The sequence below is a fragment of the Electrona antarctica genome (assembly GCF_951216825.1).
Source record: "Electrona antarctica genome assembly, chromosome: 9".
NCBI lineage: Eukaryota > Metazoa > Chordata > Actinopteri > Myctophiformes > Myctophidae > Electrona > Electrona antarctica.
This window is the reverse complement of record NC_136790.1, coordinates 42,143,028-42,165,498: the sequence shown is the minus strand read 5'-3', so window position 1 is coordinate 42,165,498 and position 22,471 is coordinate 42,143,028. Positions and strand designations below refer to the sequence as shown.

At 43.6% G+C, this 22,471-nt stretch overlaps 1 protein-coding gene across 1 annotated transcript in view; it reads right to left on the bottom strand.

The window, feature by feature from the left end:
• iars1 (isoleucyl-tRNA synthetase 1) overlaps positions 1-22,471 on the bottom strand; it is a 133,029-nt gene that overhangs the window by 3,184 nt on the left and 107,374 nt on the right. The window contains exons 27-31 of the mRNA XM_079510400.1: positions 10,605-10,720; positions 6,848-6,943; positions 2,780-2,956; positions 1,600-1,720; positions 1,286-1,411 (exon numbers count right to left, since the gene is read on the bottom strand). Coding sequence (XP_079366526.1) covers positions 1,286-1,411; positions 1,600-1,720; positions 2,780-2,956; positions 6,848-6,943; positions 10,605-10,720 — 636 coding nt within the window. The remainder of the gene's footprint in view (positions 1-1,285; positions 1,412-1,599; positions 1,721-2,779; positions 2,957-6,847; positions 6,944-10,604; positions 10,721-22,471) is intronic.

Below are 22,471 nucleotides of genomic sequence, written 5' to 3'. Positions count from 1 at the left end.
TTTTTGAAAAATCGTTAAAATGTGGCGCAGATCTTTGAACATATATTCTTTCAGAGAGAACATGTTTTAACTCAAATCTTTGCTTTCAGATGGGGGTCAATGGCCAAACATATCGTTTTTGGGGTCCTTGACATGAAAAACTGTGAGAACCACACTGACATAGAAACATAGGGTTTTTCAGAAAACTGTCATGACTTAGAATTTGTAGAATCTGGTCTCAGGTCTAAATGGGTTATTAAGCAGAGAGTGCAACGGAATGAGCACTTCCCCACCCTCTGGATCACCCGCGTGTGTCATTGTGCTTATTAGGGCTTTGCATTTCTTTACAGGTCAATTTGTAAAAAAAATAAATCTTCTCCAAAATGTCAGGTCAGTATGATCTATCAAGATCGAAACGTTGTCGTTTAACTCAATGAAGTCATTCTTTACCAAAAGAATGGTGTGCGGGCCTTACCTCCTTCCATAATGACCTTATTGGCCCTGCACCCACTGTCGAGGTGCGTGCAAATAAGTATGCTATGAACACATTTTGTATGTATGTGTACTGTGTATTTAGTTATTTGGGGGGTGTTCGAGGCTGGCTCGCAGAAAGGTGTGTGTGTGTGTGTGTGTGTATATACGTGTGCTCACATGTGTGCACTAGTATGTGGTCATTCATTTCCCTACTGTATGTGGGGTCAAAAGTAGAGATGCTCCGATAATCGGCCAGCGATCGGTGATCGGCCAATATTCACTTTGATCGGTAATCTGCATTTACCCTATCTGGAGAAACTGATCTTTTACACCACTTAAGTAGTATAAATGTCAATCTGATATATAGTAGAACATCATTTTGCATTTTTGTGACAGGCCTAAACATTCTCCCCTTCCTCCCCACACACACAGGAACAGTTTGTTTTGGGTTTTTTTATGTTTTTTTTGTGGCTTTCGCCTTTATTTTTTAAATATTTTTATGGAGGGACAGACAGTAGGCTGACAGGAAATGGGGAGAGAGATGGGGGGAAGACATGCAGTAAAGGCCGTCGGGATCGGGAGTCGAACCCGCGGCACACTGCCAGACTGGATTACCAGCCAAGGTGCCTGGACCGCTGAGCCATGGCCCAGGCCACACAGGAACAGTTTTGACGTTGGTTTTGACATATATTAATTTTGGAAATATTAAAATTTGCAACATTTCACAAGATCAGTATCGGACATATCGGTATCGGCCGATCATGAGAAAAACAATCGGTGATCGGTCCTAAAAAACCTGCTCGGAGCATCCCTAGTGAAAAGTAGGTCTCACCAGTCTTGCCGTTGAAGAAAGAGAGCTGGGTGTTGTTGGTTCCAAACACACTGCTGCACACCTCCCGAAGCTTGGTCATGTCCAGGCGGTTGTCTCCGCTTGGGTTCTCCAAAAGAACCACCCCCTCTGTAGGACAACCAATCACATCCACAACCCATGTATTCATTCATTTATTTTTTTCATTGGTCCTTGTTCAATCAACGAAGGTGAACAAAGTTAAGCAAAAGTTATTTTCTTGTTTTATTATCTTTCACTGGTGTGTGTGTGTGTGTGTGTGTGTGTGCGTGCACGTGTGTATATATATAATTGCATACCTTGTTCCTTGTTGGCGAGTTTGACCCTGACATTGATGTAGGAGCACGCAGGTCCATCCAGATTAACTTTGGACGCGGACGACCCCTTCACTATGGTTAACTCCAAATCAGAGCCCTTCAGCTGAAAACAGGAGACAGACATTAACCACTTACATTTAGACATGGTGTAACACATACGTTGTTTTACCAATAACACCAGCTGCACCCTCTGTGTCACATATAGCAAGTGAGCAACATTTTTTTATTTTTTTATCTATACGAATTTGAAGGTTTTCAGAAAACCCTAGGTTAGGTTTAGGAGGCATTATCTTAGAATCGGTCTCAGGTCTAAATGGGTGAACAATGTGAGGGTCTTTAACACTCTGATTGCCCGGGGTTATTTAATCCATTGAATCATAGCGCCCAAGCAATTTATAGCAACGGAGCACTTTTACCGACGGACCGGAAGTTATACCGGATGTGGCTGTAGCAGCTAAATGTAGCCAAAACACTCTAAAGGCGATTGACAACAACGGGAGGTGAGATTAAATCTAACGTGACTAGCGACGGGACCGCGGTGGGCCGTCAAACACAGGATCTTTTCTTAGAATTGGACGGGATTATTTAGATCGCAAGTTATTAACGTTTTAAGATTTCCGTTGCCGTCGGCTAAACAGGGGGGGAACATTTTCGATGACGTCCCACTGTTACGCAACATCGAGGATTGCGCAACAGGCGCTCCTAGGCTGTGGAGCGATGCGATCGGTTTTCATATCAATAAACTTCGTATTTTTGATAAAACTTCGTCCTGGGCGCTGGGTGTTACTAATAGAAAGGACGGTGAACTTCGTCCTGAGCGATTGGGGTGTTAACCTGAGTCTTCTCCTCTACGATGGGGCTGGAGGGGACCGGGTAGGGTCACTAACCTGGGTCTTCTCCTCTACGATGGGGCTGGACGGGTAGGGTAGAGTAGGGTCACTAACCTGGGTCTTCTCCTCTACGATGGGGCTGGACGGGTAGGGTAGGGTAGGGTCACTAACCTGGGTCTTCTCCTCTACGATGGGGCTGGACGGGTAGGGTAGGGTCACTAACCTGGGTCTTCTCCTCTACGATGGGGCTGGACGGGTAGGGTAGGTTAGGGTCAATAACCTGGGTCTTCTCCTCTACGATGGGGCTGGACGGGTAGGGTAGGGTCACTAACCTGGGTCTTCTCCTCTACGATGAGGCTGGCGCTGGATGGGACCGGGTAGGGCAGCAGAGGAGCTTTGGTGGTGGCCAGGATGAACTCTGTGTGCGCCTGGATCACCCCGTCCAGGTACTCCCCCGCTGGCAGGCAGCGGTAGTGCACGGTGATTTCATCTGAAGGCACCAAGTGGCCCTATGAGGAGAAGAAGACAAAGTTAGACTTTTTGCAATTAGCCCTTCACTAAATCCCACCCCCAAATAGCGATTGTCCAATGCCAATCCAAATAGTTTAGCAACGGTTGCTATGCAGGTCAAGCTTTCTTCTCTGCCAACGTGCCTATTGGACAAGGATGGGTTGGGGAGGGACTTAGTGAAGGGCTAATTTCCTCCAAGCCCATTTAAACGATTCCACAAAATGCTCAACCTTTTGTCAAGGACCCCCAGAATTATCTGCATCTGGCCGCGGACTCCCCCATCTGAAAATATGTAGTTTGCAGGGACCTCCCCAGAAGCAAATATTTGTGCAAAAAAACTTGCGCCATATTTTCACACATTTTCAAAAAATAGCAGATCTACAAGCTTGTAGTGAGGCACTCGTGTGGATATGCCATTTTCACAATGCATTTATGATGTAGTACAAAATAAGACGTAAGGGGTTAATTGATTTGTTGATAAATACAGAAAATTACAAAATATGAATTTAATATTATGCGATTAATCAAAACATGTATTGATGTATGCATGGATGGATAATCCATAGTTTCAGCCATAGAGTGATATTATATAGAACCAATAAAGGAGGACAGAAGACATAGTTTAACCGTTGATCACAGCCTGTCCGTCTGCTGCCTCCAACAACCTTGAGTTCGGATCTCATTCTAATTTAGTGTGCCATTGCTGCGCGCACACACACACACGCACGCACACACACGCACGCACACACACACACACACACTTCAGTGTCACTCAAGGGCAGAGGAATAACATTAGTTAGATACAGAGAAGCAGTCAATACATGGCGCAAGATTTATGTGCTGCTTCTGCCTAACCCTAGGTATTGACCCCCTCTCCTGAGGAGGTACTGTACACACTGCAGCTGTGTTTTTCTCTCACTCTGTGTGTGTGTGTGTGTGTGTGTGCGTGTGCGCGTGCACACGTGTCTCTCCGAGAAAGCTAAAGAGATCAAACACAGTGCTATGCTTCTTAATACCGCATGGGTTATCAGAAATTATACCACAGGTCGTTTCGAGGAAGCAATCTGATTGGTTGAAACAGCCTTCTAGCCGTGGGTTAAACCAGCACCATTCACCACCTAATCAAAACAAAGAATTCAGCTGCTCTGTTTTCCCAGAGCGCTAGCAAACTCGGTGGCTAGGCTAGCTAGTTTCTTGGGACATTTGTGGTCGTAGTGACTACATCTGTCATTAAAACAATATATTCTTTCAGCGATTTTCTTAGTTTTAAGGGTAACTCGAGGGTGTGGGTTAACGTGATTATTGCCACGACAGGGATGCGGTGAGGAACGAGACGAAGTCGAGTTCCGCAAGCATCACTCTCGTGTAATATTGCTTAACTATAACGCACGCACGCACACCAACCATCACCCGACACCCACCCCTGCAAACTATCGCTTATATCATCTTGAGGGATTGGTAAAGAAAGGAGGAAAAAAAAGATCCCGAAAAAAATAGCATGAGGAATTTAGCCTGGCTGGGAGCCAGCGACCAGTGGCCTGGCTGGGAGCCAGCGGCCAGTGGCCTGGCTGGGAGCCAGCGACCAGTAGCCTGGCTGGGAGCCAGCGACCAGTAGCCTGGCTGGGAGCCAGCGACCAGTGCCACCATTACATAGGATGGAAAAGGAAAAAAAACAAAAAACAAAACAATTTGTTTCTTGAGAAAACAAGAGGCTGATGGCTAATCCGTCTTTACTCCTCAGACCACTTCAAAGCCTCAAAGTCAAAAAAAAATAAAAAATGGTCCAGTCCATAATTAAGCCATTTAGACCCGACGTCGAAATTTAAAGTGGTGCTCAATATTTCATGTCAAGGACCCCCAGAATTATCTGTATTTGGCCGCCGACCCCCATCTGAAAATATGTTGTTCCATGGACCCCCCCAGAAGCAAAGATTTGAGTTAGAAACGCTCACTCTGAAAGAATATATATTCAAAGATTTGCGCCACATTTTCACGATTTAAAAAATAATAGCAGACCTATAAGCTCGCTATGAGCTTGTAGATCTGCCATTTTTCAATAGCTAAAGTATAACATAATGCTTAAAACACCAAATGGGGTTCCCGCCTAAAATGGGTTAAGTCTGCCTTATGATGGAGACATTTCTCACTGCGGTGCTGCAGTGGAAATACTTGCCTTGACAACGTCAGCATGGGATAAATGTACAGAGGAAAACAAAACAATGGGAATAAGAACATATCCAGTAGAGACACATCTAGCCCCTAGGATGACCTGAGGCCCACCACTTAAAAACCACATGCTACGGTGCCCAAATCTGAATTTAGGTGCTCAAATGAACTCAAACTGAAGTAATTCAGTAAAGGTCAACACTTCCTCCTGGGTCATTTTAGGGGCTGGGACCTCCAGAAAAAAGGCCTAAATACTCTAAGAGTTGGGGAACAACATATCAAGAGAGTGGAGTGGTAGGCCCTTGGATTGACCCAGGACCAGTGATTAAATGTACCCCACTGAAAAATAGCAGATCTACAAGCTCGTAGCGTGGCACTCGGTGCCGCACTACGAGCTTGTAGATCTGCCCAAAGTTGAAGGGCTTCAACCTTGGGTACTGGGTAGCTGAAGTTGAAGCTCTGCCCTTCAACTTTGGGCACTTTTACATGTAGGCTGACCCAAAGTTGAAACAGTTGCAAGGGGGACATATTTGGGCATGGGGTCCTTATCGTTGGATATGTTGTTCCCACAACCAAGAAGAGTATTTTACCCTTTACTGGAGGTCCTAGGCCCTAAAATGACCCCATGAGGAAGCGTTGACCTTTACTGAATTGCTTCAGTTTCAGTTCATTTGACCACCTAACTTCAGATGTGGGCATAATTACACCATTGCATCAGTTTCAGTTCATTTGACAACCTTCTTTCAACTTTGGGCACTTTTACATGTAGGCTGACCCAAAGTTGAAACAGTTGCCAGGGGGACATCTTTGGGCCTGGGGTCCTCATCATTGGATATGTTGTTCCCACAACCGAGAAGAGTATTTTACCCTTTACTGGAGGTCCTAGGCCCTAAAATGACCCCATGAGGAAGCGTTGACCTTTACTGAATCGCTTCAGTTTCAGGTCATTTGACCACCTAACTTTTGGGCTATTTGGGCACCCTAACATGTGGTCTTTAAGTGGTATGTATGAATGAATGAACCGTTGTAAAGCGATTTGAGCACTTGTAAAAGCGTTATAAAAAGTGCAATTCATTATTATTTTGGGGGCAGTAATTGCATTTCCAAGTCGACCTACTCGCGGTAGGCAGTATACTGTATGTGGAAACGTCAATACTGGCTGCATTGAATGGTCTTGGTAAGTCCATACTGGCTGCATTGAATGGTCTTGGTAAGTCCATACTGGCGATTACTAAATGGAAACTAAATGAAAACTAAGCTATGGTGACTAAAACTAAGACTAAATATACTGACAATTTCGTCAACAAATAAAAACTAGACTAAAATGTTAGGAAGGGACTAGTGGACAAGAGATCCAGTATAAGTCATTTTACGCTTGGTTGTATGCTGAAAATAGCCGATCTACAAGCTTACAACGCAGCTGTAGCAGCTAGACAAACACTAAAACTAAATTTAAACTATTCAAGAGACTATGACTAAAACTAAATTTGCTGCCAAAAACAACTATATAATATGAAAATATATAGTGTATGCAATTTATCTTAGTTAAACAATTTCCTGCCAAATGAAACTGCTAAGCGAATGATATAGTGGCAATTCAAACTTTTGGGACACCAGGATCCTCTGCCTGGCTTCTCAAATGTCCTGATGGCTTGCTGCTGCTGTAAATTCAACATATTCATATTTCTATTTTCACCAAAAATGAACCACACTGGAAGTCTCACCTTCTTCCGTAGCTTCTGGATGCGGTTGATGACCTCTCTCGCCACCCCTTCATCCAACATGGACTGATCCGGGGATACATCCAACAGCACCAAGACCTAGAGGAGGAACAGACCAACAGGACAGCGACATGGGGGTGGGGGGTTACACCAGTGTGGCTCCAGTGTTGTGCAGCAGTGTTGATTTCGTCGACTAATACTATGACAAAAAATGTTCGTCGACTATCCTTTTTTCACTGACGGAAAATTACGACGCCATCAAGGCCCGCCAAAATACATTTTAGTCGACTAAATCAACTGTAGATTTAGTCGACTAAAATCTTATGACATTTAGTCGACTAAAACTAGACTAACACTAAAACATTTCAGATGACTAAAATGTGACTAAAACTAAATTAAGTTTTATTCCAAAGACTATGACTAAACTAAAATCTACACATTTGTTGCCAAAAACAACACTGTTGTAGCCTGCCTCCAGCCCTGAATCGCTAGCCACACCCATTAAGAAAATATGTTCTGGCGATTCAGGTCTGGTGACTCTGCCTACGGCGGCGTCAGTGTCGTTCGAATCCGAACGCAGCAGCTGATTCAGGGCTGTCAGCCCCGTCATCAAACATGGCTGCCCCCACTGCGGTGACTCACGACCGTATCAATCTGGCTATGATCTGACGTATGATAAATAGTTTCTTTACAGAAACGAGAGGTTTTATAAACATCATCATCCGGCATATTTTACCGCTTTTGTTTACATGCTAGTAGCACTCGTTGGCTGTGTTTGTTTGGTTAGCAAACGGGTTAGCCATAGCCTCATGATTGACAACAACGTCATCTCCTTTCCTACTATTCTGATTGGTTGGTATGAACCAATCACCGAAGACTGCCACTTTGACAACGCCCATCCCATAAACTGCTGCCGTGGGGAGGGCTTTCAGTCTGAATAATGAAGTGAAACAAAATGAAAATTCAGACTGAGTGGCAGGCTAACACTGTTGTGCAGTGAGACGAGGCCAGGCGTGGCCATAAAGGAGAGAGAGCGGGCGGACCGCGACCCAACACTGCAGCAAATTGCCAAAAACAGCCGATCTACAAGCATAAATGACGACTGACAATGTAGATCGGAGATCCATTTATGGGAAAAAGGGAATATAATAAGTAATTACTCAACAAAAAATAAAAAGTACTTGTATCGGTACTCAGTATCGGCGAGTACTAAAAATGAAGTACTTGTACTCTAATTCTAATCGCGATGCCGTGTACAATCTGAAATGAGACGCGAACCCTCTGGGTGTCTGGTCACCACCAGGGACAGCAGCTTGTAGACTGGCTATATTCTTTAGGAATGTGCCGTGAGATTTCTACTTGCCTATTGTTGTGCCTTGGGCATAAAAACTTTGAAAACCATGTCCAACTGTTGTGCAAAAATAAAATACCAACGAGAAACATTGTTCCAAAAAAAGGTCAATGTATTCTTACTGTTTGGCACTGTGAGGAGGTTCATATGTGGTTCTAATCTTAAATGAGTTTATTTTCATCCTCAAGGGAGACACGTCTTGGCTTACTATCCCTCGTTTACAAACAGGAGTCATGAAAGGAAAGATATGCAATTTTAACCCATTTAGACCCAAGGACGATTCTACAAATGTCTTCTAAATCCTGACAGTTTTCTGAAATACCTATGTTTCTGTATCAGTGGTGCTGAATATTTCATGTCAAGCACCCCGAAAAAATATATGTAATTGGCCGCGGACCCCCATCTGAAAATATGTTTGTTCTCGTCGGCTAAACAGGGGGGGGGGAACATTTTCGATGACGTCCCACTGTTACGCAACATCGAATGTTGCGCAACAGGCGCTCCTAGGCTGTGGAGCGATGCGATCCGTTGTAATATCAATAATCTTCGTCTTTTGGATAAAACTTCGTAATTAGTGTTACTAATTTAAAGGACGGTGAACTTCGTCCTGTGCGATTGGGGTGTTAATCAACGTTTGCCAACAGTATGAAATTGTGTGTCAACGATAACAGATTATTTAGGATAGATTCTATTATTTTTGGCTCAAATGCCGAATAAATGCTGGGCCTTGATATGAAAAAGGTTGAAAACGGATCGAAACCTATGGTTTTTTTTCTTCTCCAGGGAGTCTCCAAGTGGTGACTGACGTCTCCTTTGTAGTGCAAGTGTCAATGTGCGAATTGGTGCTGTGCTACGAATCAGTGTTCGGCATGAACTAGCCCATTTAGACGATTCTACAAATGTCTTCTAAATCCTGACAATTTTCTGAAATACCCCATGTTTCTATATCTGTGGTTCTCAATATTTCATGTCAAGGACCCCCAACAATGATATGTAATTGTCCACCGACCCCCATCTGAAAATATGTTGTTCCAGGGACCTCCCCAGAAGCAAAGATTTGAGCTAAAAACGTTCACTCTGAAAGAGACCTACAAGCTCGTAGCGCGGCACTACGAGATAGAGAGAGAAATGAAGTACAGTGGGATAAGAAAGAGGGAGAGAGAGAGAGAGAGGGAGGGAGAGAGAGAGAACTGAAGTACAGTGGGACAAGAAAGAGGGAGAGAGAGAGAGAGAGGGAGGGAGAGAGAGAGAGAGAACTGAAGTACAGTGGGACAAGAAAGAGGGAGAGAGAAAGGGAGAGGGAGAGAGCGCGAGCGAGAGGGAGAGAGAGCGAGAGGGAGAGAGAGAGGAGAGAGAGAGAGAGAGAGAGAGAGAGAGAGAGAGGGAGAGAGCACGAGCGAGAGGGAGAGAGAGCGAGAGGGAGAGAGAGAGAGAGAGAGAGAGAGAGAGAGAGAGAGAGAGGGAGAGAGCACGAGCGAGAGGGAGAGAGAGCGAGAGGGAGAGAGAGAGAGAGAGAGAGAGAGAGAGAGAGAGAGAGAGAGGGAGAGAGAGAGAGAGAGAGCGCGAGCGAGAGGGAGAGAGAGAGAGCGAGAGGGAGAGAGGGAGAGAGAGAGAGTGAACACAGATACAGTGAGAGAGAAGGATGGGAAGGCACAGCCAGGACAGAACCAGCGCAGTGTGTGGCGTACTGTGTGTGTACAGTTGGAGGAGCAGTGATTAGAAAGAGCCCGTGGCCATATGCATGCTGCTGGTTCCCACTTAGCCATGAAATGATCTCCTACACTGACTGAACAGAGCAGCTGTGTGACGAGGCCTCAGACTCCACCTGCTGGCTGCCAGGGTTGATTTGGACAGCACATTTACATTTTAGTTTTAGTCATATAGTCTCTTGAATAGCTTTCATCTAGTTTTTAAGTCACATTTTAGTCAGCGGGAATGTTTTAGTGTCTAGTTTTAGTCGACTAATATCGCAAGATTTTAGTCGACTAAATCTACAGTTGATTTAGTCGACTAAAATGTATTTTGACGGGCCTTGATGCTGTCGTAATGGCTGATTTTACACTTGCTGAAAATAGTTGTGAGCTTGTAGATCGGCTATATGAGCAGCGTCACACTAACACACACACACGAGAGTTAGGTCTATAGCCAACACCAACTCGGGATTCCTGGATCGCTGCCCTCCGCAATTTCCTATCCAACATCAGGTTCTTGAGCTCTGCAGTGTTGTCAGCCAAGCTGCCGCGCCACAGCACGTCTACATAGGTGGTACGCTTCTTTCCCCTCCTGGCTTTGCCCTGGGTTGGCTCCCATTGGACGGATGGACGGGCGGGCGGGCGCGCACACACACACACACACACACACACACCCACACAGCAGCGCTCGGATCTTTCCATCAGCGTTTTTTTTTACCTGATCGTCCGAGTGTGCCTCGTAGTGCGCGGTGGCGGTGCCAGAGTTCTGGTCGAAGGTGTACATGAGCCTCAGGTCCTCCTCGTGAAGCTCCTGGCCGTCCACCGTGATGGAGCCTGCAATGGATTTATAGCAAACATATATATATATCACCACAGGAAACACACGCGCGCACACACGCTTATACATCTGCTAAAAAAAAGAAGTAAATCTTGAAGGTATTAAGATTTTTCTGTTTTTGTTTTTTACACAAATAGATTAAAATCAATCTAGGCAGGTGTATCATCCTCCCCCTTCCTCCTACTCCTGCCCCCCCCCCCATTTTGCCAGGAGCCACAATTACCCACGTATGTGTTCCGAGTGAAAACCATGAGGGCATTCTGCTTCTATCCTCCTCCACCTCCACGCCCCCGCAGGGAGGGTGAAACGGTCAACGCTAGCTCCTCTAATCCTGGATTTCCTGGCATAATAATAATAATATACCCCCAGCCCACCTTACTGTACCTTCCATGGCCTGACGCCGAAATAAAAGAAAATGTCTTCTAAATCCTGACAGTTTTCTGAAATACCTATGTTTCTGTATCGGTGGTTCTCAATATTTCATGTCAAGGACCCCCAAAAATGATATGTAATTGGCCGCCGACCCCCCATCTGAAAATGATTTTTCAAAAATAACACAGAGTGCCACGCTACAACCTTGTAGATCTGGTATTTTGCAATAGCTAAAGTATAACATAATGCTTGAAACACCAAAAGGGGTTCCCGTCCAGAATGGGTTAACCACGCTCCCCCTATTTTGGGAACGTCATCATTATAGGCAAACATTTTCAGAAATATACAGAAAAATGTTTTTAAAAAAAAACAATATTGACAAAGATGTTTTTTTTAAACCCTTCTTCCCTACCCAGGCCCGAGATGATGAGTTCAATGTTAGCTGGCTTCATACACTATAGGAGATGCTTTGCTTTATTTAGAGTGTCGAGACAGGGATATACCGATATACCCAAGTGGTGGTGGGGCACATCCCGCAATGCCAGTCTCCCTCTCTCTCTCTCTCGCTCTAATTCAGGCTTAACCCATTATTTTATACTTAGTCGTGAAAATGTGTGCAATTCTTTTGATATATTCTTCACAGCAAACGTTTTCATATCTTTGCTTCTAGGGGGTCCCTGGAACAAAATATTTTCAGATGGGGGTCGGCAGCCAATTACATATAATTTTTGAGGTCCTTGACATGAAATTGTTTGAGAACCACTGATATAGAAATGTAGGTTGTGTCATGATTTAGAACGACATTTTGTAGAATCTGGTCTCATCTGGCTTAACCCATTTTGGGGCGGGAACCCCTTTTGGGTTTATCTTGTCCGGAAGAGATAATAATGATCTTGTCCGGACGAGATAATATCTTGTACTGACGAGATAAAATATATTTTGAATGCATGGCCATTCAGGGGCTCCGTATTAGAGCCTGCCTGTGCTATTAAATCATTTTGGAAAAAAAAAAAGTTTTTCTCCTCTGGTGAAAAGCTGGAATTTGCGCGATAATGAATTGCATTTTTATAGCATATAGTCGTTTATAATAAGCGCTAGCGTTCACAGCAGGCCTGGAATTTCATCCTTTTTAGGGGCAAGGCCACTTGGCCTTTAGTGTGGTCAACTTTTTGAGTGCAAGGGCATGAAGGCCATCAATTAAAACAATGATTTTAAGTCCCCGGTCATAATTATTTTATCTTAAAGATTAAGGATGATTACATTTTTTATTTATTTCAAGGCAAACATTGGTTCAGAACAGTGCTTCTTAAATAAATAATCACAGCTTTAAATAACAAGTAGCTACTGTTGTAGCTACTATTGTAAACATGTCTGTAACATGGGGTCCCAGTCCAGAGATGAAAATCATAATGAAATGGCCTAGGACCCTGTCACCCTAGGCTAATTCATATACATTTAATGTGGGGGTCCTTGAAATTAAAATGGCTGAGGATCACTGGGTTAAACTGTGAGTTAATTCACATAAAATACAATGACAGACAGCCTACATTCATTTTTATAGCCCTATGTTTCTGTTCTGCCTTGTTTGTTTTTGTTCTGCTCACTGCACTACTGTATTATATTGTCACAACTGTGTGATATATTTCTTGTTTTTAATTTGCTTCTATTGTTTATACTGTGTAAATTGTCCAGCACCTTGTAACTTTGTTTCGAAAGGTGCTTTATAAATAAAATGTATTACTTAATACTTACTTAACTTTTGAATGAGGGCTTGGTTTAGAAAAGTTTATATTTTGTGCTAAAGTAATATATTGAACAACATATAAATGTAGATTTTAAGGCTATAGACTGGCATATGGCATTGTAGAGAGGTTAGTGACAGATGAGATCTCTCCATTGTGGGGCTGCAGGACTGGGACACGTGATGTACAGTGAGAGCGCTCTGGTGCTTGGCTAGCGTTTGGCTAGCGATATTAGCCGTGGCCAGCGTTGGCTGTTTAAACAATTTACTCTGTCAACTAACGTAGCAGACGATAGCGTGGAAAATGGTGGAGGAGTCCTGCAGTCTATGCTGTTGCGTGGTGTTTTGTGAGTTTATATGTCCATGAAGACGAGTCACGTTGGTCTTAACACACGGGCTCTGTGTGATAATAATCTTGAAGCAGCGCGCCAGCCGGCACGAGTGTCAGTGCGCTCTAGTAGGCAGCGTGTGGGCTAAATGCCCACTGTTTACTCAGTGCGTGTATGCGTGGCGCGGAGGAGGAGGAGGAGGAGGGAGGAGGCAAAGTAACGCAAAATAATCAAACCACTTGGCAAATGGCAACACAACTACAATACAGACAATACAAGTCTGGGCGAGACGTTTGGGGAAGGTTACCGTAATGACTGGAAAGTTGCGCAGAGGAAAAACGGTAAAATGAACTGCTGTGGACGCCGGTCGAGGCACATGGGCACCGCGGCCACTGTGGCCGTCTGGGCATATCATTTTTCGAGGGGCACACGGCCAAAGAGAGGGGCAACGACGGCCATGGCCGCCGTGAAATTCCTGCCCTGGTTCACAAACCTTGTATGCAGAGCAGGGAGGCGGCGCGAACGCAAGCCTTTACCCACAAGATGTTATTCCATGATACAAGTTCGATATAATTTGAACGTCGGTTTAGCGCGGATAGCACCGCTTTAAACGATAACGTACCTTTTTACCAGGGGAGGGTATTGTTAACCTTCATTACCCACGAGAGAGATCGGACGCTCCCGCGTCCACGCGAATCCGCGAAATAAACTCCACTCAGGAGGAAAACAAATCCATAGTCGCAGTTCCTGGAGGGCGGACAGCCGCTACTCCGACCGATGCATCATGCCACAGAACTACCGGCGACTATAGGTACAGGCACCATAGGCTGCATATTGCATTGCATAGCAATACATCGCAGCTCGGTGCAAACTTAGTTTTCACCACGGCGCGCGAGAAGAAATAAGAGACTGAACCCCTGTAGACCCCCGGAAGATATAGACTACTCCGGGTCATCACGGGTCAAAATTGACATTGTTGGTATAAAATACTCGAAGCCGCATGCGCCGTCGAGTACTGGAAGTACTGGAAGCACTGCCTCTGGCGGTCAGCAGGGATGAAATAGAACTGGTGGGCCAAACTGAACAAGAAATATGTCAATTTGAAGCTATGATTCCCTGCTTTCATATGACATGAAAAAACGGCAGCCCCCGAGTCAAATTTAGTCACATTTTTAATTTCAACATCAGGCCTAAATGGGTTAAATTAAGTAGAGTAGTTAAGTAGATGTATTTGGTTACGTTACACCACTGGTGCTTAGCCGTGTGCATTACTCCCTCCCAGGCTCCCAGCCTTCTCCATCGACCCTTTGCACGTCTCCAGTCCACCCTACAGAGTACAGAGTCATCTGGACTTCAAAGAGGTTCAGGAGATTGGAAATGGGAAATTCCCACAGCACCTGCTGACCTCCAGAGCCTCCGTTCCCCTGAGGCGCGCAATTCTCATATAAAGTTTCCTCCCTAATTGGACAGACAGGATACACCTGAGAGCGCTCCAGACTCTCCCTGTGGCTTGTATTACCGTTTCAGGAGCACTTTTACTTCTGCAATTTACAGCAAAAATGGCTTAAGCTTAGCCCATTTAAGCCTTTTTTAATTTTTTATCCTACGTTTCTACAGTATATCGGACTGGTGGTTTTCAAACTATTTCATGTCAAGGACCCCAAACATTATATATAAGGACCCCCCGAAATGTTCGTCGACTAGCTTTTTCCACTGACGAAAACTAAATGGAAACTAAATAAAAACTAAGCTATGATGACTAAAACTAAGACAATTTCATCAACAGATAAAAACTAGACTAAAATGTTAGGAAGGGACTAGTGGACAAGAGATCCAGTACAAGTCATTTTACAATTAACACTTTAATTGCCCAGGGTTATTTAATCCATTACATTATAGCGCCCATTCGATTTATTAACACGGACCCCTTTTCCGGACGGACCGGAAGTTGTTTTTGATGTGTGTGTAGCAGCTAACAATAGCCACACCACTCTAGAGTCGATCGACAACAACGGGAGGTAAGAATAAATCTATCGCGACTAGCGACTGGACCGCGGAGCGTCGTCTAACACAGGATCTTTTTTCATAATTAGACGGGATGATTTAGATAGCGAGTTATGAACGTTTTAAGATTTTCGTTTATCAGCTAAACAGGGGAGGGAGTTTTTCAATGACGTCTCACTCTGGCGCGTCACCGAGGATTGCCCAACAGGCGCTCCCAGGCTGTGGAGCCATGCGATCCGTTCTCATATCAATAAACTTCGTCTTTTGGACACTACTTCGTCCTGGGCGTCGGGCGTCACTAATAGAAAGGACAAAGAACTTCGTCCTGGGCGATGGGAGTGTTAATTGCATGCTGAAAATAGCCGATCTACAAGTACACATGGGCTTATAGATCGGCTCTATTCAGCAAGTGAAATAAACAGTCATTACGACGGCATCAAGGCCCGCCAAAACACATTCTGTTCGACTAAATCAACTGTAGATTTAGTCGACTAAAATCTTATGATATTTAGTCGACTAAAACTAGACTAACACTAAGACATTCCAGGTGACTAAAATGTGACTAAAACCAAATGAAAACTATTCAAGAGACTACGACTAAAACTAAAATAAAAATGGACTGCCAAAAACAACACTGGTGCCCCGCAAACACAATTTAGTGACAAGAAGGCGTCGTCTACACAAAGTGTTCCTCTGTTCCCGTTGCCTTCTGGCGGTCTAGCGTTCTGAAACACGCTTCTGACCTTCCAAAAAAAACCCCACTGAAACAAGAGGATGTACTATAGAGCACCGAAGTCTGACGTCAATGGCTCAGGGGTAGAGTGGCTGGATGGTAACCGCAAGGTTGCCAGTTTGAACCCGGCCTCCCCCAGAGTTACTGTCGAAGTGTCCTTGAGCAAGACAATGAACCCCTAATTGCTCCTGATGTGCTGGTTGGTGCCTTGCATTGGTTTCTGCCGCCATCTGTGTATGAATGTGTGTGTGACTGGATGAATGTAATGCACAATCTATGTCAAGCGCCTTGGATAAAGGAGCTATATAAATGCACCATTTACCATTTATCGGTAGAGGGCGCAAATCCACAGGTTCGTGTACTTTTTATTTGCATTATATCGCCTCAAATAAGTACTGTGTTTGAAAAATAAACATGTCACCCCGGCCGCTTCACTCATATGGATATGAAGAATCAACTGACAGAGAAAACGCTATTGTTACTGCTGCTGAATTAGTTACATTTTCGCTAGAAATCAGTCACTCATACATATATGAGTGACTGACTGTCGCAAACGATACACCTCCCTGACAATAACGCAGAGACAGCTTGTTTATTTTTGGACCACAACGCTTATATGAAACGATTTTAAGATGAGCCCATGTTATTCTCCATAGAGAAATTACTTCCGCGAACCAGGGGAATCGAAGGGATGAGTGAGTTACGTCAGGACTTCGGTGCTCTATACTGTACGTCTTGCTCCCAACTACTGTAGGTCCGCATCCCGCTTCTCTAATATTGGTGGAAAGTCACTTTGTTCTTTGTTGTAGTTTCATTTTTTCAGACACACATCTGTCTTTGTATATATATATATATAGATTTTTTCTTCATCTAGTCCCAGCCCTAGTCCGTTGTTTTCTAAATGTGCCTGTTGCCCATACACATCGCCAGTGGTGGAGAAAGTACTCAATTGTTTTACTTAAGTAAAAGTACCAATACTGCAATTTAGAACTACTTTGTTACAAGTAAAAGTACGGAATTGAAAATGTACTTGAGTAAAAGTATCGGCATCAAAATGTACTTAAAGTACTAAAAGTAAAAGTACTCATATTGCAGAATGTCCCACTCCACAAGTTCAAAATGTGTACAAAATCTATTGAAAATAGCAGATCTACAAGCTCACAATGCGTCACATTGCGACGCATTGTGAGCTTGTAGATCGGCTATTTTCAAATGGCCAATGTGTATAGGGTTGAACTTTGAAGTGGTTAATGTATGTTTTCTAATCAAAATTAAAATCTCCAAAGTAACTAGTAACTAAAGTTTTCAAATAATTGTAGTGAAGTAAAAGTACAAATGTTGGCTCTGAGTAGTGGAGTAGAAGTAAAAGTACTGGAAATTGGAAATACTCAAGTAAAGTACAAATACCTCAAAATTGTACTTAAGTACAGTACTTAAGTAAAAGTATTTAGTTACTTTCCAACACTGCGCATCGCTATACAAAACTACTAGTGCGTCCCTTGCTGTTTGCTGATAACACACACACACACACACACACGCACACACACACAGCGCCATACCTGTCTTCTGGAAGGCCTCCAGCTGCTCATTGGTCAGCTCCTTGATGGAGGCGGTGACAGCCTTGAAGGCTCCCTTCAGCCTCTTGCCCAGCACCATGTGGTCAGGCTCGGCCCTCAGACGAATGCCATACTTGTCTTTGTCAGTCGACAGAGTCAGCTCGCGCACATTCAGCTCCTGAATGACACACACACGCACGCACACACACACACACACACACACACACACACACACGCACACATGTAAAGTTAGACAGTGTGCTGTAATTGGGTTTGGATAGGGCCAGCTCCCAACAGTAGAGTTGGAGAGACAAAGAATGAGACATTAATGAAGTGCATTGATTCAGCTGCGTGTAATGTCGTCATCCAGTCGCAAACCGTCACTCAGATAGCCTAGAATAAAACTTGCGGAGTCACACGATGAATCTTCAGCGAGCCATTCCTCTTGGCCATTCATTCATTCAGACAGTAGTACACCCCCTGGACATCCTATGCTATCCTATCCTATATTCCTATGTTTCCTATATGTTCAGTTGTGCTCATTCATTGCAGAGTGACTTCATATGAAAGAACACTGCTCTCAATTCTGATGAAATAAACCTTGTTTACTGGAGGGATGGAGGAAGTCAGTGAGGCCACAGTATGGGTAGAGAGGCCGCCTGCATGGAACTCAATGTCACAGGTTCAATTCCAAGCAGCTGGGTGAAGCTGAAAACGGAATGTCCTCCTCTGTGACAGGTAGGACAATTCTTTTTGTGTGTATGTGGTGACAAGTGGCGTAGTTATATAAAAAATAATAATAATCTTAATTTGGTGAAATGTGCCCTGAAGTGAGGATGCTTCTTGTCAGCAGAACCGAATGATCTAAAAAGAAAAGTGATTCAAGCATGTTTCCTACATGATGTTCATTCTGTTCAACACTGCTCAAGTACAGTGGATCTCTAACCCAGAATCATGTACAGCACATAGAGAGCAAACCAGGCATGAAAGACATTTTCTGATTAAGTGCCTAGTGCCTTTAAGGGCATCTACACAGTCTGACAAAGCAACCGCTTTGAAAAGTAGATTACAAAAAAAAAAAAAAAAAAAAAAATGTAATCACGCCAGCTCAATTCCTTGGGACTTAATAGCATGGCTATACATCAAAAGGTCAATCAGTACATGACATACATCTGTAATACAAATCTAACCCAAGAAAGGATATTCTCAACCCATTCTGGGCGGGAACCCTTTTGGGTGTTTTAAGCATGATGTTATACTTTAGCTATTGAAAAATAGCAGATCTACAAGCTCGTAGCGTGGCACCGAGTGCCGCGCTACGAGCTTGTAGGTCTGCTATTTTTTGAGAAATCGTGAAAATGTGGCGCACATCTTTGAATATATATTCTTTCAGAGCAGAACGTTTTTTAAACTCAAATCTTTGCTTCTGGGAGGGTCCCTGGAACAACATATTTTCAGATGGGGGGGGTCCACGGCCAAATACAGACAATTCTGGGGGTCCTTGACATGAAAAAAGGTTGAGCACCACTGACATATAGAAACATGAGGTTTTTCAGAAAACTGTCAGGATTTAGAAGACATTTTGTGGAATCTGGTCTCAGGTCTAAATGGCGTTAATGAAACAATAAAACGAAAACCCAATTAACCAGAGACTCACCTCCAGGATGTAGGTCTTCAGAGACTGGATGTCTTTGAGAGCTTCAGGGTCTTGGTGGATCACAACCACCTCCTTCAGTGGGTACTGTAACGCAAGCATGCATTCACATTTAACAAGAAACTCTTGTACACAGACAATAGTGGATGCGCAAACTTGGAAAACTCTACAACAAGTGTTTCAGGATACAGATCACGGGCACAGAAAGCATTGCAACTGCCAATTATTGCAGACACTGAACAGAATTTTGCCGATTGATGCCTTAGCTCTCGGCTTGGGCATGAATGCAATCTGCAGGCCCCTCACGACTTCCAAATATGAACACAAGTAGTTTACATTTGTAGCCAAGCTGTATAATAGCACCCTTACGACGCTGGTACTTAAGCACCTTAGTAAGGAATGCCTCTTCCAGACTGTGGTCAAATGTACATGCCACTTCCAAAATGGTCACTTCTCTACTGTCCTCATCAACAACCACAATACACACACACACACACACACGCACACGCGCACACACACACACACACACACACACACACACACACACACACACACACACACACCCCCCCCCCCCCCCCCGCTGCTGCTGGTCAATAGGGTAACCCTAACCCACATGACAGCCCCCGTATGCTGTCTAACGTCTTAGCGTGATACCCAAAACACACGCGTCGTCTCCCCAGGGATTATTATGAATAAACCCGATTCAATAGTGAAAATAGACGATCAAGTTGCAACATTGTTGTGAGCTTTTAAGATGTTCTATTTTCACCGTTTTTCCATTTTTAACTAAACATTTTGTTAAATCATTATTTTTCTACATAGGAAACGGAATATATATTTTTTTTCATGTGACACATACAAGTGGTTGTGTGACCCCAAGTTACGTCCCAACCCAAAGTGTTCGTCGACTACCCTTTTTCACTGACGAAAACTAAATGGAAACTAAATGAAAACGAAGCTATTATGACTAAAACTAAGCTAAATGCATTGACAATTCCATCAACAGATAGAAACTAGACTAAAATGTTAGGAAGGGACTAGTGGACAAGAGATCCAGTATAAGTCATTTTACACTTGGTTTGTAATGGCAGCTTTCGATATTACTATTAGTAAGTAAACAACATCAGGAAGAAGCAGGACTCAACCATCAGGATTCGAACTCCATTCTTTTATTGTATATGTCATCACACCGGAGAGAGACTATAGTGTCTCCCTCCAGAGCTACCCCCAGCACTCCCACACACATGTCCCACACATATTTTATACTTTCAGCAGTGTACAGAGTTTCAGGAGTAACAAGAGATGGTCATTCCTTAAATGGACTCTATTCTATAGTTAACTCACACAGTTTGAAATGAGTTTGTCAGTGGAGAACAGGTGGTAATTAGAGTGTTAAGTATCATCTACTAGTCGGCTACATTAAATTAATCAATACCATAGTGTGTATATGTATTTTCTTGACATAAAAGTCCTGATTTGAGAATTCCTCACAGCAAATATAACTTAACATTAAAAAACTGTAAATAGAATTAAACATAATTGAATAATTAACATGACTTCAAATATTTAAATGTTCCAATAAACTTTAAACTCTCAAAAACACTCAAAAATGAAATAGAATTAGAATGATTAAAATGAAATGATGCTGTCAAAAAGACCACCGTGATGCAGCAGCTGTCCAGTGACAATGTGATTTTGTGCTCCATTCACATCAAAATGTTCCCTGAGATGTAGCCACTTTAATCCAAAGACTTTACGAAATACAGATTTGAGCATTCTTGTGCTGTGCCCCAGTCCCCAGATGAGGATGAGGTTCTGGATATGGAATGAATGGAAATAGCTTCCTTGGACAAAGTGTCGCTGTGAAGACTGCTCCCCCCTGTCCTTGATTGTTTATGAGGGGTTCAGGCTTCTTGTCTCCGCTCATACGATCATGGTTGTTGCTGTTGCCTGCGGGCTGTTCCTTGGGTGTAGTAATAGTCAGCTGTGTGTCTCCGCTCTGGTTTGGCTCCTTCTGCCTCATATTGTTGTAGTTATCAGGCGTAGTGATGGCTTGTAGATCTGCTAATTTCACCACAAATCTGTCAAGTTGCTCTCGCAGTAGGATCAATTCTTTCTGTTGCTTGTTGAGGTCTTGCTGCAAAGCACCAACAACTGACTTGCTGTTGGTTGTTGAATTGTTGTTGCATATTTCTGTTGTATGAAAGTTGTCCTTGCAGGTCATTGATTTGTCGCTCACGATCCACAAGTTGTTCTCGCAATAGCGTCATTTCTTTCTGTTGGTCCTCGAGTTCTCGCAGTAACGTCACTTCTCTCTCCTGTTGGTCATTGAGTTCTTTCTTCCTGCAGCATTGTTTTGCTCCCATCTTAAGATTCTTTTTGATCAAGTATCCATCTATGGTGAAGATGAAATAATGATCCCGAATGTCCCCAAAATTGTAATGGCAGCTTTCGATATTACTATTAGTAAGTAAACAACATCAGGAAGAAGCAGGACTCAACCATCAGGATTCGAAATCCATTCTTTTGTTTACATATGTCTCCCTCCAGAGCTTCCCCCAGCACTCCCACACACATGTCCCACACATATTTTATACTTGTACAGAGTGTACAGAGCTTCAGGAGTAACAAGAGAAGGTCATTCCTTAAATGGACTCTATTCTATAGTTAACTCACACAGTTTGAAATAGGTTTACAGGAGTCGGCAGTCTCTAATGAGTTTGTCAGTGTAGAACAGGTGGTAATTAGAGTAGTACAGTGGGAAGAGGGGAGTATCATGCACCCCCCGGAAATATACTTCTAATCCGTGTTTTCTTATTGGAAAAAATGTGCTGAAAATGATGAGCTATGATAAAAAGTTGTCAAAATTAGAGTGTTAAGTATCATCTACTAGTCGGCTACATTAAATTAATCAATACCATAGTGTGTATATGCATTTTCGCCACCACAGGTTACATGATGAAAATAGCAGATATATAAGCTCGCAACGCGTCGCAGCATGACGTGTTGTGTAGGGTTTAATGCCGGGATCCCGGGATTTCGGGCCTCCCGGGAATAGGCCACGCAATTTCCCGCCCGGAAATTTCTTCGGGACCCGTTGTCCCGGAGTTTTTTTTTTTTCTTGTAGGGAAATTACACTAAAAGAATTTTCACACAGTGCGCGTTCTTTCCCCTTATCTATGAGTGATCAAATGTCCAATCTGAACCCTCCCATTCACCTCCCAACATGTTTGATGATATTTATATGGAATTATGGATTACACTCGAGGGCTGCAAGCCTGCAACGGGAACTGGAGCCAGCGGGACCCAACGTAAATGTTGGCGGCGCGGGCGGTATTTAAATAGCCTACCTGCGGGC